At 35.4% G+C, this 24,584-nt stretch overlaps 1 protein-coding gene across 3 annotated transcripts in view; it reads right to left on the bottom strand.

Moving 5' to 3' along the window:
• Positions 1-24,584, bottom strand: part of SEPTIN7 (septin 7) — a 76,775-nt gene that overhangs the window by 26,825 nt on the left and 25,366 nt on the right. For all 3 annotated transcript variants that reach the window (XM_068549301.1, XM_068549298.1, XM_068549300.1), the window contains exons 4-9: positions 16,086-16,186; positions 14,824-14,958; positions 9,363-9,480; positions 6,495-6,587; positions 5,495-5,591; positions 4,014-4,065 (exon numbers count right to left, since the gene is read on the bottom strand). In XM_068549301.1, the coding sequence (XP_068405402.1) occupies positions 4,014-4,065; positions 5,495-5,591; positions 6,495-6,587; positions 9,363-9,480; positions 14,824-14,958; positions 16,086-16,186 (596 nt within the window). The remainder of the gene's footprint in view (positions 1-4,013; positions 4,066-5,494; positions 5,592-6,494; positions 6,588-9,362; positions 9,481-14,823; positions 14,959-16,085; positions 16,187-24,584) is intronic.

Below are 24,584 nucleotides of genomic sequence, written 5' to 3'. Positions count from 1 at the left end.
ATTGCTTTCCTTTTAGCAATATTATTAATATTTGAGTTTTTATTCAGGTAATACATAGGGACACTTTAGATCACATATCAAGTTGGATGCAAACGGGAGAATTTTAATTTTGAGTAAATTTCTGTTTATTCAAATTGTCCAGTAAATGCGGTATTTTGGTTAAATGAATGTCTTCTTATAGCGTATCTATCATACATAAAGTCAATCCATAGGAGACAACTATACAATACATGAGACATTTCATCATTCCTTAATGTTTCAAGATGCTAAAAGACTCCCTGAGCTGCTCTATGGTATCCTTTACCAATGCAGCAGTGTTTTTGGATATACGTGGTGTGGGAGTACTCTGTATCATTTGATCTTCCTTTTTCTCATCATCCATTCCTGCACCTGCAATCCCCCATCTTTCATCTCCACCACTTTACCAAAATCCCCTTATGGGAGACAAACATAAAGGTGTTACTCTGTATTTATTCTTCCTGATATCCAGGAAACAGTTACTACTACTTTCCCTTTTGTAAACAGAATGTGATGTTCAATTACTCTGATTCACCTAGTATTGGACATTTCCATGCAGTTTTCTGATAGTTTAACTCCTCCTATTTCTAAGACTGGGTTTTCCACAAGCCTCATCTCCCTTTATACTCTGTCCCTTGATGAATATATCCTCTCTATGGCCACTAGAGTTACACCTAAAGCTCTATCCTTCTGTACTTCAGTCAAGTCAGTTCCTTACTCCTAGCGTATCCAATGACTGGGACTGAATAGTTCATGCTAATTTGTCACTGACTCTCAAACTTCAGAATTCTACTGCTTTGGGAGCTCTCTTTGCAGTCTCGAAGTCAAACCACTCTAACCCAGGACAACTTTCTCCTTGGCTGTCAGTCATTTTTTTGGTACCAGTATATGTTATAGGTGACACCACATAACGTTTTCAACTATATTGTAAACACCCCCTTTTACAAAAAACATGCCATCACCTTTTGTACTCTTGCCACAGATAGCACATAATGGGCCCTTTAAAAAGAACTGATTTGAAGCTGAGTTATGACAAACACTGTTGACTTTCTAGAATTACTGTTATCAGTTTCTCTAAGCAGAGAATAATAACTGTGCCAATATGAAACAATCTTCTTGTAATTTTTAAATATTATATATTATCTCATCAATGAATCACTGAAAAATAACTAAAGGACCTGAGGTAAAGTACTTTAGTAGCTGAAATACAAGATGTATAAAATAAAAATAAGGTGGACTTATTAACTAGTTGTTAAACTATTTTTGTTAATGTCATCAACATTTTAGATAGTGAAATATTTTTCCCTTTCACTAAAATAACTTTCTTTATGATTACCTGCTTCTGGTATTTTTCAGGATATAAAAGTCTCTATTTGCACTTATTTAAATATTTTACTTTATCCTTTTAAAAATCAACCCGTTCCTCCACTCTGAAAATAATTAATTATATAGTTTTCTCCACAGTTTCCAGAATTTATTCATCTTTTCCACTTCCTATTGCTGATAACAAAGCACTCTCTTCTCTCCTTTTGTTTTCCTTCTCTATTTGATTTCTGCACTGTCCATTGCCACACTCTGAAACTATTTTTATCAAGTTTTCCTCTTTCCATTGTCTTCCTTGGTTTGCCTGCAACAGCTAGTTCTCTTAATTAGCAAAGTGACACAGCTTTGAACTTGAATCTTTCTTAGAAGCAACCACTACTCCTAAATTTAACCTGCAGGATTTCAATTACTTGGAACTTACAGACATATGGAACACTGGCATTGATATTTCCTTCATGTATTTATTAAACATCCACTAGGTGCCTTTATCATAAAGACATGAGCTACATAATACATACATCTTTCTCATCTCTCCTCCAAACTTAAAAGGAAAAGCAATAAAGTAAAATATTCCTAAGCTTACCATTTTCAAAGCATACTTATCAAGGATGTTTTACACGTCTCAAAGACTATAAATGAAAAATTGTGTTAAGAAGCCAAATGAACATCTAGCGTAAGTGAACATTTATGCCTTAGGAAAGAAAAACAAGTGTGCTAAATCAAATTTAACAAATAAATGAATTTTTTATTAAGCAAAATTGCCTAATCATCTACCTCAAGGAGCTGAAGCCAATATCTTCATCCTACTTGTTAAAAATGTTAAGTAGGACCACTCCCAATCCCACAAATAAACATTTAAGGACTGTATTTATCCTAATCCATCTTAAGGCATCTATTTCCATGAATCTCTTCCTATCTGACCCACTCCATGACAACATACCACTTACCACTTACTCTGAGTTTCTTTAATACATGTAAGCAACCTCATCACAGCACACATCTACTTATATATTACATAATTTTAGAATTTTTTATATATTCATACATGTATGATTGTCCTGTTGCTTGCCTGTACTAAATCTTCCTGCAGGAATGGTCCTTCCTGCTTATAATGCTTCCATACTAGTGAGTCCCACTCACCAGATGTCACTGTGTACCTTCAAATGTTCAAAGTCTAGCTTCTGACTCAGTAACTAGCCTTCCTTTCTATATAGTATTTTAGGTATATAGGCAATTATTGATTGCATATTTAAAAAACACATAAGACAAAGTTATAGAATATCATTGTGTCAGGCACTAGGCAAGTAGCATAGATTTAAAATTGAAGAAAAGAATAAAATCAGAGGGAATGTACTGGCAATTAATACTTATGAAACATTCCTTACATATATAATGTCATAAGAGATTATTAGTTCTTCTGAAGTCACATCTTAAAAATGGAAGTGAAAGGAAAGAGTTCGTAACAGAACCTGAAGTGTTGTATTCTCAAAACCAAGAGATGACCACCCTTTCATATGCATTTGCTCTTCTCCCACTGTGTGAGGCATGGCAACCCCAATGGCTGAATTAACTCCGTCATCCACTTTCTACCAAAACACCTTGTCATGAGCTCTTTTGAGAAAAACCAATTACATGGCAATCTCTTTGATTTCAAAATTCACTTTCACCTCTTGTATATTTCTTGAGGTAGCAGTTTGACTCATATTTTCCCCCATTTTTAAGAATGATCTTATTCTTGTTCCATGATTTCCAATTATCATCAATATGCATGTTACTACTTCAACATAGCTAAAGAGATTCCTGTGTTTTGGGAAAGTGGATAGTATGAAAATGAACAGACACCAACTTAAGATGGCCATCCAAAACTGGAGGTTGAAGAGAATAGTACATAGTGAGGGTCTGGAGAAGCAAGCAACATGAGAGAGGAGAGAAGTAGCAAAAGGGTATGCAATGGCATGAGAAAGGGATTTATCTCAGCATGAAAACACTGAGGTTCATTTTGATCCCCTTTCTGTTCCTTTCCCACTTATGTCTCTGGTTCTTTTCAACTTTTTCTTCAGGATTTCCTCTCTGCTATTGATTTTCTAATTCAGGTCCTGGTCCTCTAATCAGAAAAACCTCAATGTCCTGGTCTCACATGCTTTCCTTCTCTTTCATCAGCTGCACAAGGTACAATTTAGGAGTAATGTTTTCCCTCCTGGGAGGAAGATCAGTTTTGTTCACAGTGTTCCAGTAACAAAAACGCTCCACTCACCAGCTACCAAGCTATATATTTTTAAATATTCAAAGTCAAGTTTTTGACCCAAAACTTAGCCTTCCCTTCCACAGTTTTCACATTAAAGAAGAGCAAAAGCCTGTTCCTTTCCACTTCCCATAGCTCTTTCAGTATTAAACCTTAACACAAAGTATAATGATCAAGAGACCCATTTTCCTATATATCCCTAGCCACACAGCCTATTTTGTATTTTTGCTCTTAACTTCAAAACCTTGGCAAAATAACCCAAGCTGTCTCCATGCAGTGCTTACTGCAGTACTTACACTTCAGTGCGAGAATTAAGATACCACTTTAAATTAGCTAAATTTATAGAAGACAAAAAGTTAAATCTGTCTAACTCTAATTTTATTTAGGGAAAGAAAAAATTTATGTTATTTTCATCATTACTCACACTTACCTTATCAACATATTTCTTAGAATTGTAAAATCACAATGTTCACCATTTTCAACTATAAAAAAAAAAATAGATCACATACATTATTTCCACTAAACCCAGTCTTTTCAAAGGAAACTGGGTGTTAACAACAATGAGAGAATATGCAAAATAGCTTAGATCAATTTTTCATTAAGATTTAACACTGTAACATAGTACTTAATTTAAGGGCACATCAGACGACTGTACTATATTACTTTATTGTAGTTTAATCCTCAATGATAAAATATAAACCTAACAAATGAGCTCTCCAAAAGCAAACAATTTTGACATTTTGAAAGAGGACATCATGTATTTCTCTTTATTGGTTGAAAATATATTTATTCCATAATAAAACGCATTTAAAAAGTTCAGTGTTGGGGGTGAGCAGGGGATCACTTTAGAAAAACCTCCCTAAGGTAACCAAAATGAAAACTTGAGCCAAGAACATTAAGGTTCTTTATTTTTTAAAAACGTATCACTAAAAGAACACTCTTTGGTGGGGGAGGTACCTAAAACTAAAGATACAAAGCAATTTCTTCTGTGCGTATTTCTAAGGGTTGTACTAGTTCTAAAGCCTCAGCTCAGCAACTGAAGGTTACATGGCGATGACAGAGCTGGGAATGAGCAGAGTATCACTGGTCGGGAAAGTCACTGATAACAACAGTAACTTGGAAAATGTTCTAAAAATTGCAGAATTTTTCAAAGTAATACCAACAAATAGAACAATCATGACTCAAATCTTGATTCCAAGTGACTATAACACAGAAGATTAAATATTAGTAAAACCAGTATAATAAACACAAATTTGGGGAAACATGTCTATTGCCAAGAAGGCTTGTTGAGAATTGATGCTATAACTAAGATTTTATTGTTGTTTAACACTCCTTAAAAAATTAGTAGAGGATCACTTAATAATGAAATTTTTTTGCTCTAAAGATGTGATGCCAAAAAAGGTGACTTCTGTCCTGAGGAAAAGAAACTGTGAATGTTTTAATTGAGCTTCTGACAGTTGTTCTCATGCTTGAGGGTCCCAGGCCCATCTGAGACTCAGATAAAAGTGACAGGCCTTGTCTCCAAAATTGTTCTCAATTTCAGAAGGTTTATTAGATCCCTTGGAAGCAATCTTTGGTCCCCACGTAAAGAACTCCTGCATTATAAGAGTTTTCAAACAAAAAAACAGGAATAGACTAAATGGTGAGGCAGAGGTGGGAGGGTGGGTACTGACAAGTGTCTTCTAAAGTACTACACCTTTAAGATTTAACACATACTTGCCTGACTTAGTAGGACACAAGGTCTGAGAAACTTGAGGAAATGAGACTCAATGAAACTGAATTCAGAACTATCTTTGAAAATCTAGACTATATCAATGCAGTATGCATATCATACTACTTACTATAAATACAAATATTTTTAATCACATTTGTGAGATCTTATAGAAAGCCATTCACTGAAGAAAACCTTACCTTCAGCAACACCCCAAGGATACTGCCTTCCTCTGACCCTTTTGCCATTAACTTCAATGATAGTATTACTACCTACCACAGCAAGAGGTAAACGGTCCTATAAAACAAAGTACTCTTGTTCAAATATATCTCTGTAGTCCTCACAAATTCAAGAATAAAGAAGTTACATTACTCAACAGATTAGCAAAAAAAATTATTACCCCGACAGTTTCTGCATTCATTTTTATAGGCCATTCAATTACTATTTAGTAAGATGCCATTATATGGCATTGCCACCAATGTAAACAATAAATAAAATATTTTCACTGAAAATTTAAGAATACTAAGGCATATGCTGATCAAATTATTTGTTAAAACATCATTCCAAAAAGAAGCTGCCCCCTATTGGAAAAATTAAAAAGGATAAAAAATATATTAGCAGTTAGAGGAAAAAAATGAGGCTTGTGGCTAGCTTGCCTACCTGATCACAAACCAACCCTAACAGCCCTGGAGGCAGAGAATGCCATTAATCAGTACATCATTTTTAGGTCCAGGGTACTTAGGAAACCACTATAATTTAAAAATACAGAAAATTATGTCGGTATGGATTTTTGGTTGATTCTTATGAAAGGACAAAAGAAAACATATTTTTGGCTCTTAAAACAAAGATTAAGCATAACAGTGCTTAAGAACAAATCCTTTCCCTTCTTATTATGCCCCCCTTTTCTTTCCCATTACCTGTTTTCAGGGGGAGAAATTATAAAATATGAAATCAGTTAACTGAAAACCACATGAAGACAAGAATTACGTTATTCATCTCTCTATTCCATATAATGCTTTATGATACATAACAGCCAAACAACAAAGTTAATCATAAAGTTGAATTCAATATTGAATAATCGCTCTATTTATTTTGTAAGTCAACTGTTTAAAAACACTGATATTTTTGGTCTTTCCAGGAGCTATTATAGTATTTTTAAGTCCCTAAAACATTTTAGTATATGTATGGGAATGAACCTACCTTTATCTTTTTAACAAGCTTATTTTCTTCTTCATCATCTGTCTCTGGGAATTCATATATTTTAATTTTATGTTCTTGGATTTCTTTCATTATCTAAAATGAAAGAGGAAGTCAGCAAAAGAGCATCACACATAATTTTAGTACATTAGCCTTATTACTCTTCTTAAATTCCTGAGTCCTCAGTTCCAGTTCCTTTACTGTTTTTCAATGATGCAAAATGTAATCTAAAACCAAAGTACTATGCTAGTCCTTTTTTAACATAAAGTTGATATATAAAGGTACCATTCTCAAAATCCAATTACTTCAGAAGTGTTAAAGTCATATGGTTATAATACCAAGAGTTCTAAAAATGATGTAAGAACCCAGAAAGGGCTTTCTCTAGCTGATTTCTGCTCTAATGGCTTTAGGTCATTTATTTATAATGACTGAGATACTTCCTCTAGATAAACTCTTACCAACTGTTTTATTCATCTGAATCAACAAAGCTTAAACTCACCTAAAATTTTTAGTAGAATTTAGCAAAGGTAAGTAAAATTAAGTATAGCATTGGCTCTAGGAAAAAAAAGTGCACACTTATCAGAAAATATCCTTGCATGTACATGTGCATACACACAAATCAAGGAGCAACACGTATAAGATCAAGCAAGCATACAGGGAGAAAACATGCCCTGGAAATTAAGAAGCTAATGAGTTTATAATAATAATCAATGAGAGTGCAGAAAAAAGAAAGACAACTTATTAATAACATCAGAATGACCTAGTTCAAATTAAATTAACTTGTCCAAAATCACTCCAAATTCTAATAAGAATACAGACATCCAAATAATGTTGAATACCTACCCTATTCAAACTCATAACAAACTGATGGCTAATATACCTATAGCTAGCTCCCTGCCTGTACTGGTAGTTCAGCACTACTCTCACTGCCGGGGTCCCCAGCAGCAGTAAAGGGAACCTAAGCAAAATGTGCGACACAGTTACTAAAGCAGACAGAAGTAAAACTGCCACTGAGAAAAATAGGACCACATATCTTTTACAATTGAGTTATATATGTCTATATACAAAAAAACCCAAGAAGATAAATGATGAGATGTCAAATACATGACTAGAAGAAAAAAGGAACACTAGCAGCTAGCTCTAGGAGCAGTGGTTCTTAGTCAGAGGTTGTATATTAAAATGGCCTGAGTGAGCATCTTCAAAATAATGAATACAAAAGCCCTATCTTAACTTACAGAACAAATTGGTAGAGATATGGTCCAGTAACTCATTTTGAAAAAGTTCTCTAGATGACTCTGATAAACACCCTTGGTTAAAAACGTTTCTAAGGGCTTCCCTGGTGGCGCAGTGGTTAAGAATCCGCCTGCCAATGCAGGCGACACGGGTTTGAGCCCTGGTTCGGGAAGATCCCACATGCCGCGGAGCAACTAAGCCCGTGCGCCGCAACTACTGAGCCTGCACTCTAGAGCCCGCGAGCCACAACTACTGAGCCCACATGCCCTAGAGCCCGTGCTCTGCAACAAGAGAAGCCACCGCAATGAGAAGCCCGTGCACTGCAACGAAGAGTAGCCCCCGCTTGCCGCAACTAGAGAAAGCCCGTGTGCAGCAATGAAGACCCAACACAGCCAAAAGTAAATAAATAAAACAAATAAATTTATTAAAAAAAACCAAACAAACAAAAAACGTTTTTTAGAAGCATAAACGAAGAAAAAGAAAATTGTACAACCCTACAATGTGACCAATCCGGAAGTAGAGATCATTGCTTATTCGTCTTTATCTCTTAGTTCTTAGAACAAATACAAATCAAGGTACATACAAATCAAGACAGAAGAGGAGAAATGTTATTATGTGATTAGTATTTGAACTTAGAAACAGCACATTACAAAATAAAAATGGAGTGAATAAACATAAAATAAAAACATATACTCCTGGTAGAAATACCAGATATATGTAGTAAAAATGATACACTAAAACATTCTCAAAATTTATACAGATTTAACACAGTTTCGAAGCAAACTTCCACAGGTTTTTGTTTTTGTAATAGGTTTCAAGTTATTCTAAAATTCATACTGAAAAAGGTGAAGAACCAAAGTACCTTGTTACAAAGGGGACTATAAGGACAATAAGAGATAATTAACTCTAAGATCTATTTTAAAATATTATGCAACATAGCCGCAGTTTAAAAGACATAAAACTGGCCTAAAATTTAAAAATAGGAAATTGGAATAGGAAAGTGGAATAGGAAAGTATAATAGTTCCAGAAACTGACCCTACATTTCATAAAATGTAATATATAATAAACCAAACACAACAATGAAGGAAAAATAAACCCCTGCTTTAAAGTGTTCAGATTTCCTGGAAAATTAAATTAAATCAAATTAGGTACCACTTTATTCCAAAAAAGTTTTAAAAATAAAAATGACAAACAATGCTGGCAAGACATTGGAACAAATATACCCGTTATAAAACGAATTTGATTGTTTTATTGGGAAAGCACCATGACAAAATGGGTAGGTGGGGGAGGGAGATAAAATAATCATACCCTTTCAAAAAGAAATCCTATTCCTGGGAATTCAGTCTAGGAAAGTAATTCTAAAGGGTGTGGGAGGGGTGCTGGTGGAAGCTATACGGAAACATCTAAAATAGCCTATTTAAATTGAAAGGATAAGGGCATATGATAATACTTATGTGCTCCTAGGAGAAAACTAAAGCAGAAGACTATTTTCAAGAGTTATTTTTAATACAGTGTAAACAACCATATAGTAAAGTAGCAAGAGGAATACACTGTAACACATTATACTGAAAATACGAAAAACTGCAAAGTACATGAATGGTATTAGAAACCCAAGAGTTCAAACTCATTCTACTTACCTGTTTCTTAAACTGTTGGCACTCCTCTGGTGTGAGTGTGTCTGCTTTGGCAATAAGTGGAATGATATTCACTTTTTCATGCAAACGCTTCATAAACTCAATATCCAATGGTTTAAGTCTGAAATACACAATATTAAATATGACTGGATTGATCAGTTTGGGAGAATAGATTCTTCACATCCCAATGTTAAATTACATACATTGGAACTACTTTACTTACTCATCAGAAACACTCGCTGAAGGCGTATTGGGCCAGCAACAGTTAGGAAGAACAGGATTTCAAGAAGCATTGGAGTGGCTAAGAAGGGTTTGACTCCTGCCCTTTAACACCCTGGTCATAGGGTTTGGGCCCTAAAGAAGAATTAGAAAAACCAGAAAGGCTCCTAATAGGCTTTCCTACAGTAGTCTCTACATTTACGACTCAAAACTTGGGAAATCTTTGTTTTGTTTTTAAATGAAAAATTTAGTCCTCCGTCACTTCTTGCTACCAACTATATTTCTCAGAGAAGAGGCTCAAAAGAGAATCTTCTTCTTCATCCCTTTTACCTATTACACTCTAACTGCCGCCTCCACTTTGCCATTATACTTTCAAGAAGGTCAACAAATACTACCATGCTGCAAATTAATTAGCAGCAGCCAACTCATAAATACTGTGGTGTGTACCAGTATTTTTTAATTTGCCCACTATGCAGCATTGACATTACTCCCTCACAAGCTGTTCACTTAGGGTAATTTTCAGGATCCTCTTTGTAAGCTAGTCTCCTTAATAGGTATGTTCCTCAGAATTCTCTAGAAGGTCTTCTCTTCTCACTCTGCATTCTGTAAGCTTATCATTAACTACAATGACTTCTATTATCCTCTATGGGTCAATGACTCCCGAGTCTTTATACCCAGCTCAGATCTCACTCCTGTGTTCCAGGCTTGTGTCCACCCAGTGGAAATACTACTCGGACATCCCATTTTGGCGCCTCAAAGTCAAAAGCTCATCTGAGCCCCCAAGTTTTCCCTCCCCTTCTGTGCTTTCTATCTCAGTGAACAGCACTACAATCCACCCAATTACTCAAGTCTGAAACCTAGAATTCCTCCTTCCTCTAATCCTCAACTCCAAAGACTCCCCAGGACCTGCTGAACAAATAAAGATATTTATATATTTATCTCCATTTCCATTACTTTGGTTCAGGCCACCAAAGTATACTTTTGGTATGGATAATGACAAGAATCTATCTCTCCAAACCATGCACACTGCAGTCAGAATGGTTTTTCTAAAATCCAAATCTGATCATCAGGCCATTCCTTGACTAAAAACCTTACTAAAGCTAGATTCCTTAGCTAGTGTGGCCTACAAGGCCTGTGAAAACATAGCCTCTCCAGCTGTCCTCATCTCTTAGCATCCCTTAGCATTTTTGCTACCTCCTACTTCCAATGTGCCAGCCTTTTTGAACTTCTCACAACTCCTTGAAAGCACCATACTTTGATCTCTGGTCATAGGCTACTACTGCTTTTACCTGGAACACACTCCATTCCCATCCCCCTTCTACTTGGCTTGCCTAATTCCTAGTCATCCTTTAGGACCTAGCTTACTATTCTCATTTCCTCTGGGAATTCTTCTCTAACCTAAGACTAGGCATCTTTCTAAGGGATCACAACACTTAATTTGCCACATAGTAACTGCTTACTTATGTATTTGTTTTTCCCATCTTCTCACTAGAAGATCCTCAAAAGCAAGGCCTTTGTCTCATTCATCTGTATCTCTTATATCTAATACAGTGTCAATACTTGAGAATACTTATCCAATATCTGTTGACTAAAAAAGTAAGTTGCTGTGATTTTCCTTACATCTTTGAATAACTTTAAATAAAAACCAGCTATTCCTCACATCTAGAACACACTGTAGACTAAAAATTAATATTCTACAAAAATAAATGAAGGTAACAGCAATATTTTGCACAGAAATGCGGTATTCCTTAACTTTTATAAAACATGAGGAAAATGGAATAAAGATCTAATTTCATTATAAATTTTATTGACTAATATTTTAAAATAAAGAGAAAGCCCATCTTAGGGTTCTCTTAGAGTACTATAGTTTAATATATATACAATGTTGGGCGTATTGGGGGTCCAGAGACTAATGAGGTATTCCTTTTTACTAACAAATAATACTATACTTCTTTGTGGTAGTGACACTGACTGGCAGAAAGATGGGGTAAGGAGGCAGGAAGGCAGATACAGAGAAATAAGATAGCTACCTCCAATTCGAATTCTCATCTTAAATCCTCTGAATTTTGATATTGGCATTCAGAGAACACTACAGAAAAAACTTCAGAAAAGAGTGTGTGGCTGAAATAACACTATATTTATCTGTAAATAGCACCCTTACCTCACTAGTGCTAACTGAAAAACCTTTCAATTTTTGAGAAAAAATTTAAGTTTTGCTTGTTTTCATCAATCATTATATCACGACACTAAATATAAAAGCCATGGCCCAGTCAATCAATCTCAGATTTGTAAATTTTTAGGGTTCACCTTCCAGATTATACTCATGACAAATTTAAATTATCACCACTACCACCTCATTAAACTGGTGACAGAATCAGTTAATCTAAAATTTTAATAAATCATAAGAGCATTTAATATAAAATATTAAAATCAAAATCCAAGTTAACAAGCTTTTACACTTAAAACAACATTTGCAGAACATTTATTTTATTATTTCAACTTTTAAAGAGAAAGATGTTTGAAAATAGCCATAACAAGGAAATTGGGGAAGTCAGCTTCTCAAATATAAAACAACAGGGCTGAAGTACATTTAAATCAGTTAAAAAAAAACAAACTTTAAATGTAACCTTTATTAAAGCCCCGATAAAATCTTTCCACCCTTTTAAATTACAATACAAATTTCAGAAGCATACAAAATGTCAACAGCAGAAAACACTTATTTCACAGTAGATTACATTCTGGTTGAAATTTTTCCTCTGTCCATTTAGTTGTATTTCAGGTCATCTTTTCCAACAAATTTAGTTTTTAAATGTTTTTTTTACACAATGGAAAGTCCTTTTTAGAATTTCTAAAAGATAAACCCAAATTAGAGGGAAAAGACTACTTAACCTCAAGGCCTACAGCAAAATAAGTAAAATGACTAGAGGGCAAATGACAAGTATTTATTAAATATACATACATATATATATTTCTAAGGGAAAAAAAAACCTATATAAAACTCACTGAGTGACACTGTTTTTTCAAAGTGGCAATCAACATTCAAAAGGTTTGTAAAAACACCATTTAAAAATTCAAGTTCGGGGGCTCCCCTGGTGGCACAGGGGATAAGACTCTGTGCTCCCAATGCAGGGGGCCCAGGTTCAATCCCTGGTCAGGGAACTAGATCCCACATGCATGCCACAACTAAGAGTTCACATGCTGCAACTAAGGAGCTGGAAAGCCACAACTGAGGAGCCGGCAAGCCGCAACTAAGGAGCTGGCGAGCCGCAGCTAAGTAGCCCACGTGCCACAACTAAGACCTGGCACAACCAAATAAATTAAAACCAAAACAAAACAAAATTCAAGTTCCAAGTCAGTTACCAATCACTGAACAAAGAAAATGAAGCAACAACAGCTGAAATCATAAATTAACCCTTTGTTCAGTGACTACAATTGGTGGGGTGAGATGGGGGACACCGAAAATACGCTGTTGCACCAATTTATATTTACTCCAAAAACAGAATGTCTAAAAAGGGAATCCAGGGATTACCCAGATAAGACAGAAAGGTCCTAATTCATCTATTATGCTGCCTGGAATTTCACTATGTAGTGAGCAGGGAATTTGGAACTCTCTACGGAAAATTCAGTGTCATATTCTTTCACTTAATCCATAGCAGCACATACCAATGGGCAAAACTTTGTTCCATTTCTAAAAATAGTTAAGCTGAGAAACTACTCAACATCACATTTTTATACATAAGAAATTAAAATTTGGAACTCTCATTCCTTGTGACAAACAAGAAATGGCCCAAAGCCACAACACATAATTTCAAAATTTTTTCTTTAAATAAAAAAATCGTATTTCCCATGCAATTTTAAGAAATATATTTTCCCGTAGGGAATAAGAGAAATGTGATTTCATGAGAATTACTAAATCTTGGTGAGAGTCCAAAAGATCTAAAATAATAAAACTGGATATAAACTGACAAATTTCCATTGACTTAACTGCAGGTTAAGATTTTACCCTGTTGGCTTCCAGGAAAAAGCCTTAACAAGTTAAACTAGAATGATAAAATATGTATATATATAAATTCAGGAAGAAGCTAACAAGGACACAGAAAAAGCTATACAGTGTGGTATTTCTGAGAATTTCTTTTTTGAGCCTTTTAAGTAGATGAGTCAATTTTGTGCTTTAAATATGTAAATTTCTGAGAATACTGTAGAATAATATTAGAAATAAAAGAAGAAACATTTGCACCACTACAGTCAGACAGTGCAAAAATGGTAAACTAAATAATTAAGGCTTTCTGCTCAACCAAGATGGTGATAATGGGCACTAGCCTATCTAGGCAAAAGGTGAAAGAAGCAAAAAACAGAAGAGAAAGGTACTCTTTTGAAGGGACTGGTTTACACTACTGTAATTTTTGTGTTAGATGACTTAATGCTATTTAGTCTGATGCTATAAAACAGTCCAGTTCCTTCTGGTGGAGAGATGGTGGAGTTACAATCATCAGGTGGCGGAGTTACGCTGAGTCATTTATCCAAAGATGAAAGAAGAGTAATTACGAACATCTGCAGTTGACAATGACCCACATATCTACTCAAAATGACAAAGAAATACAAACAATAAAACAAGGAGTATAGGCTGGCCGTACTAACAAACAGAACAATCAGATCAGATAAATGTCTAGATACTCAGATCTTAATTTTAACTCCCAATAAGTAGAAGGTTAGTACTGATGATATGATACTTAAACAATTTACTGTGACAGCTAAGGTGAAACAAGAAGACAAGTAGATTTAGTGAAGAAAGAAATGGCACATGAGAACCTTGGTATTTAAATTTTTTTTGTAGCCTTCTCTACCAGATCTATAGTAAATAACATCTTTGGAGTTTCTTAGAATATGTCTAGCTAATTTTTATGGCTATTTCTCCTTATTTGATCGTTCAATTAGTGGCAGATTGGTCAAAAAGAAAGCTAAATTAGCCACACTGAGACACCAAACATGATGGAAACAATATTCCTTTCCATGAAGCAGGTAAAGTCATATGCATGACAAACTAAGAAGTAAAATCATTGTTAGCTTGTCTAGGACTTAAAAAAAGGCTTCCCATAAGCCATTTTTATATGGAATTTGGAACTTCACAACTGGTAAAGTTAAATGTACTCCATAGAGATGAGAGTTACTAAAATACGCACCCAAAGATGCGTAATAATAAAACAACAACAACAAAAAAGGTTATCAGAAGCATCAAGGTACTGACCCATGTCCTGAAGGAGCAATGAAGTATAAACAACACTGCACTCTGTTATCAGGCATCTGACGTCTGTTCACCCTAGATTCTGCATTTAGGTAGTCCTCAAACTTACTATCAATGTAGTCGATAACAGGCTGCCAGCTGTAGAATGCAGATAAATAAAATAATTAAGTTGTAATTCTACATATGAACATAAAACTGATGACTCTGTTAAAGGGCAATAATCAATATTTTTAAATACACAAAACCAATGTAACCAATGGAAGACATCTCAAATTATTCTACATATACTGATTCAAAAACAGATGTAAATTACATTGAATAAATCCTGATTCATTATTTCTAAACTTTCCAAACGGAAGAAAACTGTTTAGAGTCAAACACAACTAAATTATCATATTATTTGCATTAATAAGTATATCAATGCTAAGACACTTTACAATACGAAAAATTATATTCAGAGAGTTTTATATTTCAAATGAAAAGATTAAACAATACAGAAACCTCATAATGAACTGTTACTTAGGTGTTTCAAAAGTTGACAGAAATTTACTTCAAAAAACAATGTGGAACTTGGGACTTCCCTGGTGGTCCAGTGGTTAAGAATCCACCTTCCAATGCAGGGGAAGTAGGTTCGATCCCTGGTCGGGGAACTAAGATCCCACATGCTGTGGGGCAACTAAGCCTGCTCACTCTAGAGCCTGCTCGCCGCAACTAGAGAGAAGCCCACGTGCCCCAACGAAGATCCCGTGTGCCCGAACAAAGACCCAACGCAGCCAAATAAATAAATAAATAAACAAAGCAGTGTGGAACTCAAAGAAAAATTAAAATATTTTTATAAGCTACTAAGATATTGTTTCCAATTAGAAAGCCATGGATGTTTTCTTCACTTAGGACTTATGGAAAAACTGAAGGTCTAAAATCAGGTTTAAATTAGGATGTGATAGAAAATGGATAAAATTATAGTAAAGAATGAAAAGTTTCAAGTTTCTTATAATAATGAGAATTCTTTTATCTATGTTTCAGAATCTGTCTTCAAAATACTTCTATGAAAGGTGTTATCTTCATTTTATAGAAGAGGAAATCAGTTCAAAGAAGTTAAGCAACATGACAAGTAAGTGGCAAAGTTGATATATGAACCCAAGTCATATTACATAAAGTTCAGTGACCTTCGCTAAGATGAGAAGTTTTAAAATGTTAAGGTCAAAAAATCTAACCACCCCCATTCCCAAATGCAGTGGAAAGCAGCAGTGACAAGCCATTCTTACCAATTACTATTATCCACTGCATCTCCAAATCCTGGGGTATCAACTATTGTGAGCAGCAACTGAACACCACCTTCTTTGATTAAAACTTTGGATTGTTCCACCTGTAAAAGTCATTGATACAGATATTAATACCATACATTATATCCTTGGTTTCCTACAACGTAAGAGGTAGGGAGATGAGTGTTAATCAAAACCAAATGGGAAGCTTTTTGCAAACTAAATCTACTCACCCACACACTTTCTTTAGAATCAATTACTGCTAGAAGTCTTGGTTACTTAAAAGAAAAGCACATATGTAAATAGTGGGTTTACGGCTCACTGTTGGTACAGAGAAGGAACACAGGAACTGATAAAATAATATTAATTACTAAAGCCATACAATACGTATGTAACCTAAATGCACATCTAATAATACAAATAAACAATGTGCTTGAATGATTAAGTAATTCATAGAGATCAAATGTAATTAATCATACAAGTACATTTAATTTACCATTTGCAGTAAACGTTTTCCTGGACTATCTCCATCTAGTTTAGTCCAAACCAATTACTCAAGTGAACTTATTACCATTTGCAAACCTTTCTCAGCATGGCTGTTAATTATTTACACTGTGTTTACGTTATGGCTAAGATACAATTCTCTTCTCAAATGTGTTACTGTACACCAGGCCAAAGCAATCAGCAAAGGTCAAGGCATTGAAAAAAAATGTATTCTGGTAGGGTAAAACCCTACTAACTCTGATTAAAATCTTCAGTTCTCTTTAGAATTTGTAAAAACGTTCTATTTGAGAAAAGGTATTGGACTTAAAAACAATAACAACATTTCCTCCTACAGTCTAAGATATTTTTGTAACCCCAAGCTGTTTTAGAATGTAAAAATCATTCATCTTGGGCATACCCTGATGCTACATAAAGCAAACACTGATTCAAACAGAAAAGGGGAATCATTCTCCTAGAAAAAGATAGGCTTTCATTCAATTTATATCAAGTGTTTATTAAAACTAGAGGTTTCAGTTATGCTGATAAGCTAACTTAAGAGGCAAGAATTATACTCAAACTTTGAGTGCTACAAGCCATAAGATGGTACAAATTATTGTACCAATAAGTACTATTAGACTTAAGAGGGAAAGGGGGCTTCCCTGGTGGCACAGTGGTTGAGAATCTGCCTGCCAATGCAGGGGACACGGGTTCGAGCCCTGGTCTGGGAAGATCCCACATGCCGCGGAGCAACTGGGCCCGTGAGCCACAACTACTGAGCCTGCGCGTCTGGAGCCTGTGCTCCGCAACAAGAGAGGCCGCGATAGTGAGAGGCCCGCGCACCGTGATGAAGAGTGGCCCCCACTTGCCACAACTAGAGAAAGTCCTCGCGCAGTAATGAAGACCCAACACAGCCATAAATAAATAAATAAATAAAATTTTTTTAAAAAAGAGGGAAAGGTAATCACATGAAAAGCAACTTCAACTATTTATGTTGGTTAACAGTGTTTGGAAAGGAAGAGCGACTAATTTCTGGGTAGAAAAAGTTTGGTTCACATTTAGAGATTACAGAAATGATGATGTCTTTCCATTTCCCTTCGACATTTTCTTACAGATGTTAGCTGATGGATGAGGAGTTGAGACTAAGACTGCTGAGCAAGAAAGTGTATAGCAGCATTGTCCAATAGAACTTTCTGAAATGATGGAAATGTTCTTTGTCTACACTATCCAATATGGCAGCTGCTTGTCCATGTGGCTACTTATCCCTTGAAATGTGACTAGAGCGACTGAGGAGCTGAATGTTTAATTTTATTTAACTTGAATTAACTTAAATTCAAATAACTTCATGTGGCTTAGTGACTACTGAATTGGACAGTGAAGGCTGATAGCAATCAAAAATTATTTTGTTAAAAGAGTATTATCAAAAAAAAAACTTGCTGAAACCGAAAATACTGCCTGAGATTTGGACATGCATGTCCATGGCGAGGCTTCCAATCTTTTAGACAAATAAGGGACAAAGCTCTTATCTTTTAGACCAATGGTCTTCAGACTGCTTTGATCCTAGTGTAAACTATCAGTGAAAATTTTAAACATCCCAAATATAAGTATGTTTATTTACCTACCAAACATACACAATTGGCAATCTGAACATTAAATATTAGTGTCAATTTCTCGTAAATTAAAAAAGTAAACATCAATAAATAAGGGTTCTAATATTTTCTGGTCACCTTCAATATCAACAATGGTTGCAACACTGCTTGGGAGACCACTGTTTCACACCACATAGCTAAGATAATACAGTTTGTCTGATATCAGCTTACTGTGATAACATGAGGGAAACCAAATAACTGCAGAAATAATCAGACTCATCAGGGCACATTATCAAAACTAAAAAAAATTAAGTGATATTACTTCATGTGGCTTAGGAAGTTCACATTCTATATATCTGGTAGTCCTCTATAGTTAAAAAGGACAATCTGGTTATATGTCAATTATATCTCCATTTAAAAAAAAAAAAAGGAAAACGGATAATCTATTCAAATCTAACATGTCAATATATATCTAATTCTCCTCCATCTCCTTCAATAAAAACAGGTTATTCATTTATGGTAACTGTCATTGAAGCAGAAATATCCAAAGTAATCATACCAGGCCTTCACCTAACAATTCTTTTAAATGACACAGTACCGTGTATTAGAACTAATGCAAAAATGTAATTGTTCTACATGAATCATCTCCTGATTTTACTCCAAACCATTTCTGTTTCCCTTATTACCAAACAAAGCCCATTTCTACCTTCAGTACTAGGTTGTATACTAATCACACACCATAACAGCTTAAATTTTAAGATTTTTGTTTCCTTGTTTAAAAAAAAATTAGTTGAACAACTTAATTGTTTATTGAAATGACAAGAAAAATGAAGATCTGTATTTTATATGCTTTAAAGAGTCTGTTTATAAAGCTTCTTTTCTTCTTTGGCCTATGAAATTCTGTGTATCCATACATGGTCAAATACAAAGAAGACAGCAACATATGGAAGAAATCCAGAAAACATAACTGTAAACTAGTGCCATTCTCAGGATCCAACTGTATCCTATCATCTGGTTTTGCAAGTATCCTCATGGGATCCATGGAAAACAAATTAGTTCAAGTCCAGGAATTTCAAACTTTTCTTAAGAAATCTATTCCAAATGGCCACTTTCCCATGCACTTTACTTAAGCAGGTCACATCAGCATATTTTATGGCATCACTCAGAGTTCCAAAAGAATGAATCAAGGGCACTTTCAACTGAGTTTCTCTCTGAAAAATAAAACTAAAGCCTATTTTATTGTCTATGTATAATTAATTAATTAAGGGCTCTTTTGGATTCCTAGATTCCAGAAACCCACACTTTTTTCTAATATTTTCAGTTTTTCAATCTGAGAGAAAGAAAAAGTCAAACTTTCACTGTTTATACAGCTTCAGTTCTTCCATTTTCGAAAGACTATTAAATACACTACACTTTTCTAACTTAATGTTTGAGTCATTTTTTAAAGATAAATAAAAAGTGTTACTTAATTAACTATATTAAAATTTGAGGAGAGGGTTAAAATTTTCTGTCAGGAGTTTACCTCCAACTATACTTGCTCAGGAGGTGGCATTATAGCCATAACTCTGCAGAGACTTGAATAGTAGATACTTGAACAGCCTGTGATATTCCACTTAGCTCAAACACAAAACCTATTTTGATTATTTAATAACTCAAAAGACAAGCATCATCTTAAACACTTCATTATGTTCAACAAGAAACTTAAAGAGGCAATGACCAACAGAGTAGTTATGCTTAAAGACTACTTCCCTCTCATCAAGACCCAGAACTAGCTGAGAAGACACTTGATCTGAAGATTCTAATTCTGCCTTCCACTCTCTGAACCACCATACCTCATTCCCTTGTCTCCTTACACTGAGATCTTAATCCCCTTGTCCCTTTCATTTTCTATTAGCAACCCCCCTCCTAAATCCTTTCTTTTCCTTTCCAGCTCAGATACCTTTCCATAAAATTCATAAACTTCAACTTTGACAGGAATTTCCATGCCATATGATGATCCTTTTACTTGTTCCTTCATCTCATGCCTCTCACAGTATGGCTTTTATTTGCTCCTTCAACTCATGTCCCTCCCAGTATGGCTCTTCCCAAGCTCTACCTTACAATCTCTGCCACCATGCTCAGCAAAGCACTTGATCTCCACTGGAAGAGGAGAGCACCACCAATTTGTTGTTGCTATTTATTATTTAATCTTTAAAAATTGAAGTATAGTTGATTTACATTGTTTCAGGTGTAGAGCAAAGTATGTATGTATGTATATATGTGTGTGTGTGTGTATATATATATATATATTCAGATTCTTTTCCATTATAGGTTATTACAAGATATTGAATATAGTTCCCTGTGCTATACAGTAGGTCCCTGTTGTTTATCTATTTTATGTATAGTGGTGTGTATATGTTAATCCCAAATTCCTAATTAATCACCCCCCTTCCCCCTTGGTAACTATAAGTTTGTTTTCTAAGTCTGTGAGTCTGCTTCTGTTTTGTAAACAAATTCATTTGTATCATTTTTTTAGATTCCACATAAGTGATATCATATGGTATTTGTCTTTCTCTTTCTGACTTACTTCACTTCGTATAATAATCTCTAGGTCCGTCCATGTTGCTGCAATGGCATTATTTCATTCTTTTTTATGGCTGAGTAATATTCCATTGTGTGTGTGGGGTGTGTGGGGGGGGGGGTGTGTGTGTATACACCACATCTTGTTTATCCATTCATCTGTCAGTACACATTTAGGTTGCTTCCATGTCTTAGATAGTGCTGCTGTGAACGCTGGGGTGCATGTATCTTTTCGAATTAGAGTTCTCTCCAGATATATGCCCAGGAGTGGGATTGCTGGGTCATATGGTACCTCTATTTTTAGCTTTTTAAGGAACCTCCATACTGTTCTCCATAGTGGCTTCACCAATTCACATTCCCACCAACAGTGTAGCAGGGTTCCCAACAGCATCCCCAATTTGTTTGAAGCAACACTGAATCTTCCCTCCTGTTCAGTGTAATAGATCCCTTTTTTTCCTAAGGCTAATTTCTCAATCTATGTTGGGGATCTGACCAATTTCCATTTTAGAGTCATTTTGACAACTATTTAGACTATTTCCCCTGTATCTTCAATCTCTTATCTCTTAGGGAATGATTCCCCATAGGATATAAACAGTCTCAGGTCTTTTTTGGAAATAAAAACCAAACCACTGTCTCTGTCCCCTACACTCAACCTCTAGGTATTCCCTCTCATCCCTTCCTTCATAGCTCTACCCCCATCTTCGCTGCCTCACAAATCACTTCTCAACCCACTGTCATCTTCCCCTCTATTCCTACTATTTCACTAAAATATACTTTGCCAAGGTCACCTATACCACCCTATAGCAGCACCTTTCTCACTAAATCATAATTGTTTGCTATATCCTTCATATGACTGTGACATCCTTGAGAACTCTGTGTCCATCATCCTTGAAGCCCTCAAACCTGGTAAAAAGACAAGCATTCAATCATCTGTTCTGTGTATGACTGGTTCAAAAAACTATCAAAACTGGACCAACATCAACAGGAGAGTTTCCTAATTGGACTCTGTAAAAATGTTTCAAGGAGGGCTTCCCTGGTGGTGCAGTGGTTGAGAGTCTGCCTGCCAATGCAGGGGACACGGGTTCGAGCCCTGGTCTGGGAAGATCCCACATGCCGTGGAGCGACTAGGCCCGTGAGCCACAATTGCTGAGCCTGCGCGTCTGGAGCCTGTGCTCCCCAACAGGAGAGGCCGCGATAGTGAGAGGCTCGCGCACCGCGATGAAGAGTGGACCCCACTTGCCACAACTAGAGGAAGCCCTCGCACAGAAACGAAGACCCAACACAACCATAAATTAATTAATTAATTAATTTAAAAAAAAAAAAAGAATAAAGAGACTTTATTAAAAAAAAAATACTAGCTCCCTCCTTCTAAAAAAAAAAAAAAATGTTTCAAGGAGTCATAAGATGTTATCTTAGGGACAGGATTCACTGTTTTCACTTCTTCTCACCTCCAAAATTTTTGTACCCATTTAATCTAAAATAGTGATTTATTGGACTTCACAGACCAAGAAAAAAAGTTTTAAAGGGGACCAACATAAGGCTACCAACAAAGAACTTGAAAAAAAAAACTACCACTGTCATTTCACAAAAGAAACTGAAATGGATTTAGTCTCAGAATAAAGGACAGTCTTTCCCTGGGAGACAGCTGGCAACCTTTTGCTGGCATGAAATAAGATATATTTTCAAATATAACAAAATTATAAAATTTGCTACCATATATACAACATTGTAATATTTTTCTTAAAATTTTTGTTAATCTGAGCACCTATATTTGAGATTGGAATATGAAGTAGAGCTCAAGTGTTCAATTTTTTCTATCACTTTATTTTAATCAGTCTATTGGAAAAATATATATATGAATGAAAGTGAAAGTAACATGGTGCCATTTCATTCAATTTGAAATATTCTGAAAGAACTAAGGAAAAACAGTTCACTCTCTTTCTTCCCCCAGAGATAGGATGAAACCAGTCTGCAGCAGGCCAGAAACACTACAGAGGAGTGGTCCACAAAGTATAGTACCCAGACTGGCAGCTGCGTAGTTTGGGAACTTACTGGAAATGCAAATTCTTTGGGCCCTGCCTCAAACCTACTAAACAGAAAACTCTGGGGAGGGGGACTCAACAATCTGTTTGAGCAAGGCTTCCAAGTGATTGTGATACACATTGAACTTTGAGAACCACTGGTATAAAGAACTACAGGACTAGAATGTCAGCTCACATTTGGAACTGCACAGCTCAGGTACCTAAGGCCAAAGATAGGAGGTTGGGAATTAATCTCAGAAGATTTCTATCTATCTCTGAAAGTTCACTCAAATCAGAACCACTGATATACCGGAAACTCAGAATCATTTCTCTGCTCAGAGTAGATGGTTTCTCCTTCCTTCCAAGACTGTGAATGTGAAGGAATTTCTTCTTTAAGATATAAGCCTCTTGTAAATAAACAATGCTCAGGGAAGAGATTATGAAATTGTGGTCTTTATTAAAATTTCACTCCCTATTTGGCCACATCACAGATGTTTCTTCTCTTCTTCTTCTTTTTGACAGTTGGAAGTGTTCCAGAAAGGCTTCAGGTCAGGGAAATTGCAGACATTTGCCTTTTGAAACTCAGGATTGTATGTTTTTCCTGGTCTAATATGTCTGGGCTGAGATGTAATACTCCTGATCACTCTTCACTAAAAGAATTTAAGAGCTTCTAAGAGCAGATCATCTGCTAGATTATCGAGCTTGGTGAAAAGCCAGTCAACTGTAAAAGAAAACTACATTCTATTCTCTAACTACACTGAATGACTAGGCACATGTCATGTTCTCTCCTGGGTAAGTGAAGAAAACAGTTCAGATGATCTTCATCTTGTTTCCAGAATATCAAGGAATACCTCCATGGTATAGTCAGGAAAGAGGACTTCTCTGGGATTCTAATCAGGATCAACCCAGTTCTCAAATGTTAACGTCTCACTTTTGGTAAAGGGGGGAGATTTAACAGTGGTACACAAGCCTTTGTCTTAAAAATCTTACTAGAGATACCCTTAGTCCTAATTACTCCTTTGTTTTCAAAACAGGGAGAACTAGGAAGATATTTACAATAGAAGAGGACACTTGTGTTATCTTAAAAAGGAAGGCAAAGTGAGTTTAGACAGGATTATTTTGGAGACAGACCAATGTAAACAGAATTCTTACAAACTGATTCTCCCACCACCTTTAACAGATGCCAGCCTGGGAGAAATTATCTGCAATGACTGAAATGTAAGGGACCATTACCTAGATAAGACACTTCTCCAAATTAAGAAGGAAAAGATAGGAAATATTAAGATGGTCAAAGCACTTCAATGAAATCTGAACAATTAATGAGTATAAAAGATACGTTCAATCTCATAAGAAATCAAAGAAAATAAACTGAAATGATGAAATGTCTTTATGCACACACATGCACAACAGAAATGAGTACTTATGTCCACCAAAAGATATATACAAGAATATTTATGTTAGTCAAAAAGTGAAAGCCCAAATGCTTATCTGCAACAGAGGGGATACACTGTGATATATTCATGCAGTGGAATATTATGCAACAATGAAAAGAACTACAGCTACACAACATGAATAAATACCACAGACATAATCTTCAGTGAAAGAAATCAGACAGGAATATATCTAAATGAAGTTCAAGAACAGACAATATTAATCTATGGAGATAGAAGTCAGAAAGGTGTTTAATTTGGGGGTGGGTATAATACTGAGTGAGAGGAGGCATAAGGAAGCCTTCCAGGGTCCCAGAAACATACTATATCTTAATCTGCGTGTGGTTAACTGGATATATGAATACATATATAAAAACTCATCAAGTTCTATGCTTAAATTTGTGCCCTTTTAGTACACAAATT

Source organism: Eschrichtius robustus, chromosome 8 (genome assembly GCF_028021215.1).
Source record: "Eschrichtius robustus isolate mEscRob2 chromosome 8, mEscRob2.pri, whole genome shotgun sequence".
Lineage (NCBI taxonomy): Eukaryota > Metazoa > Chordata > Mammalia > Artiodactyla > Eschrichtiidae > Eschrichtius > Eschrichtius robustus.
The sequence above is the reverse complement of the archived record's forward strand: the minus strand, read 5'-3'. Positions and strand labels throughout refer to the sequence as shown.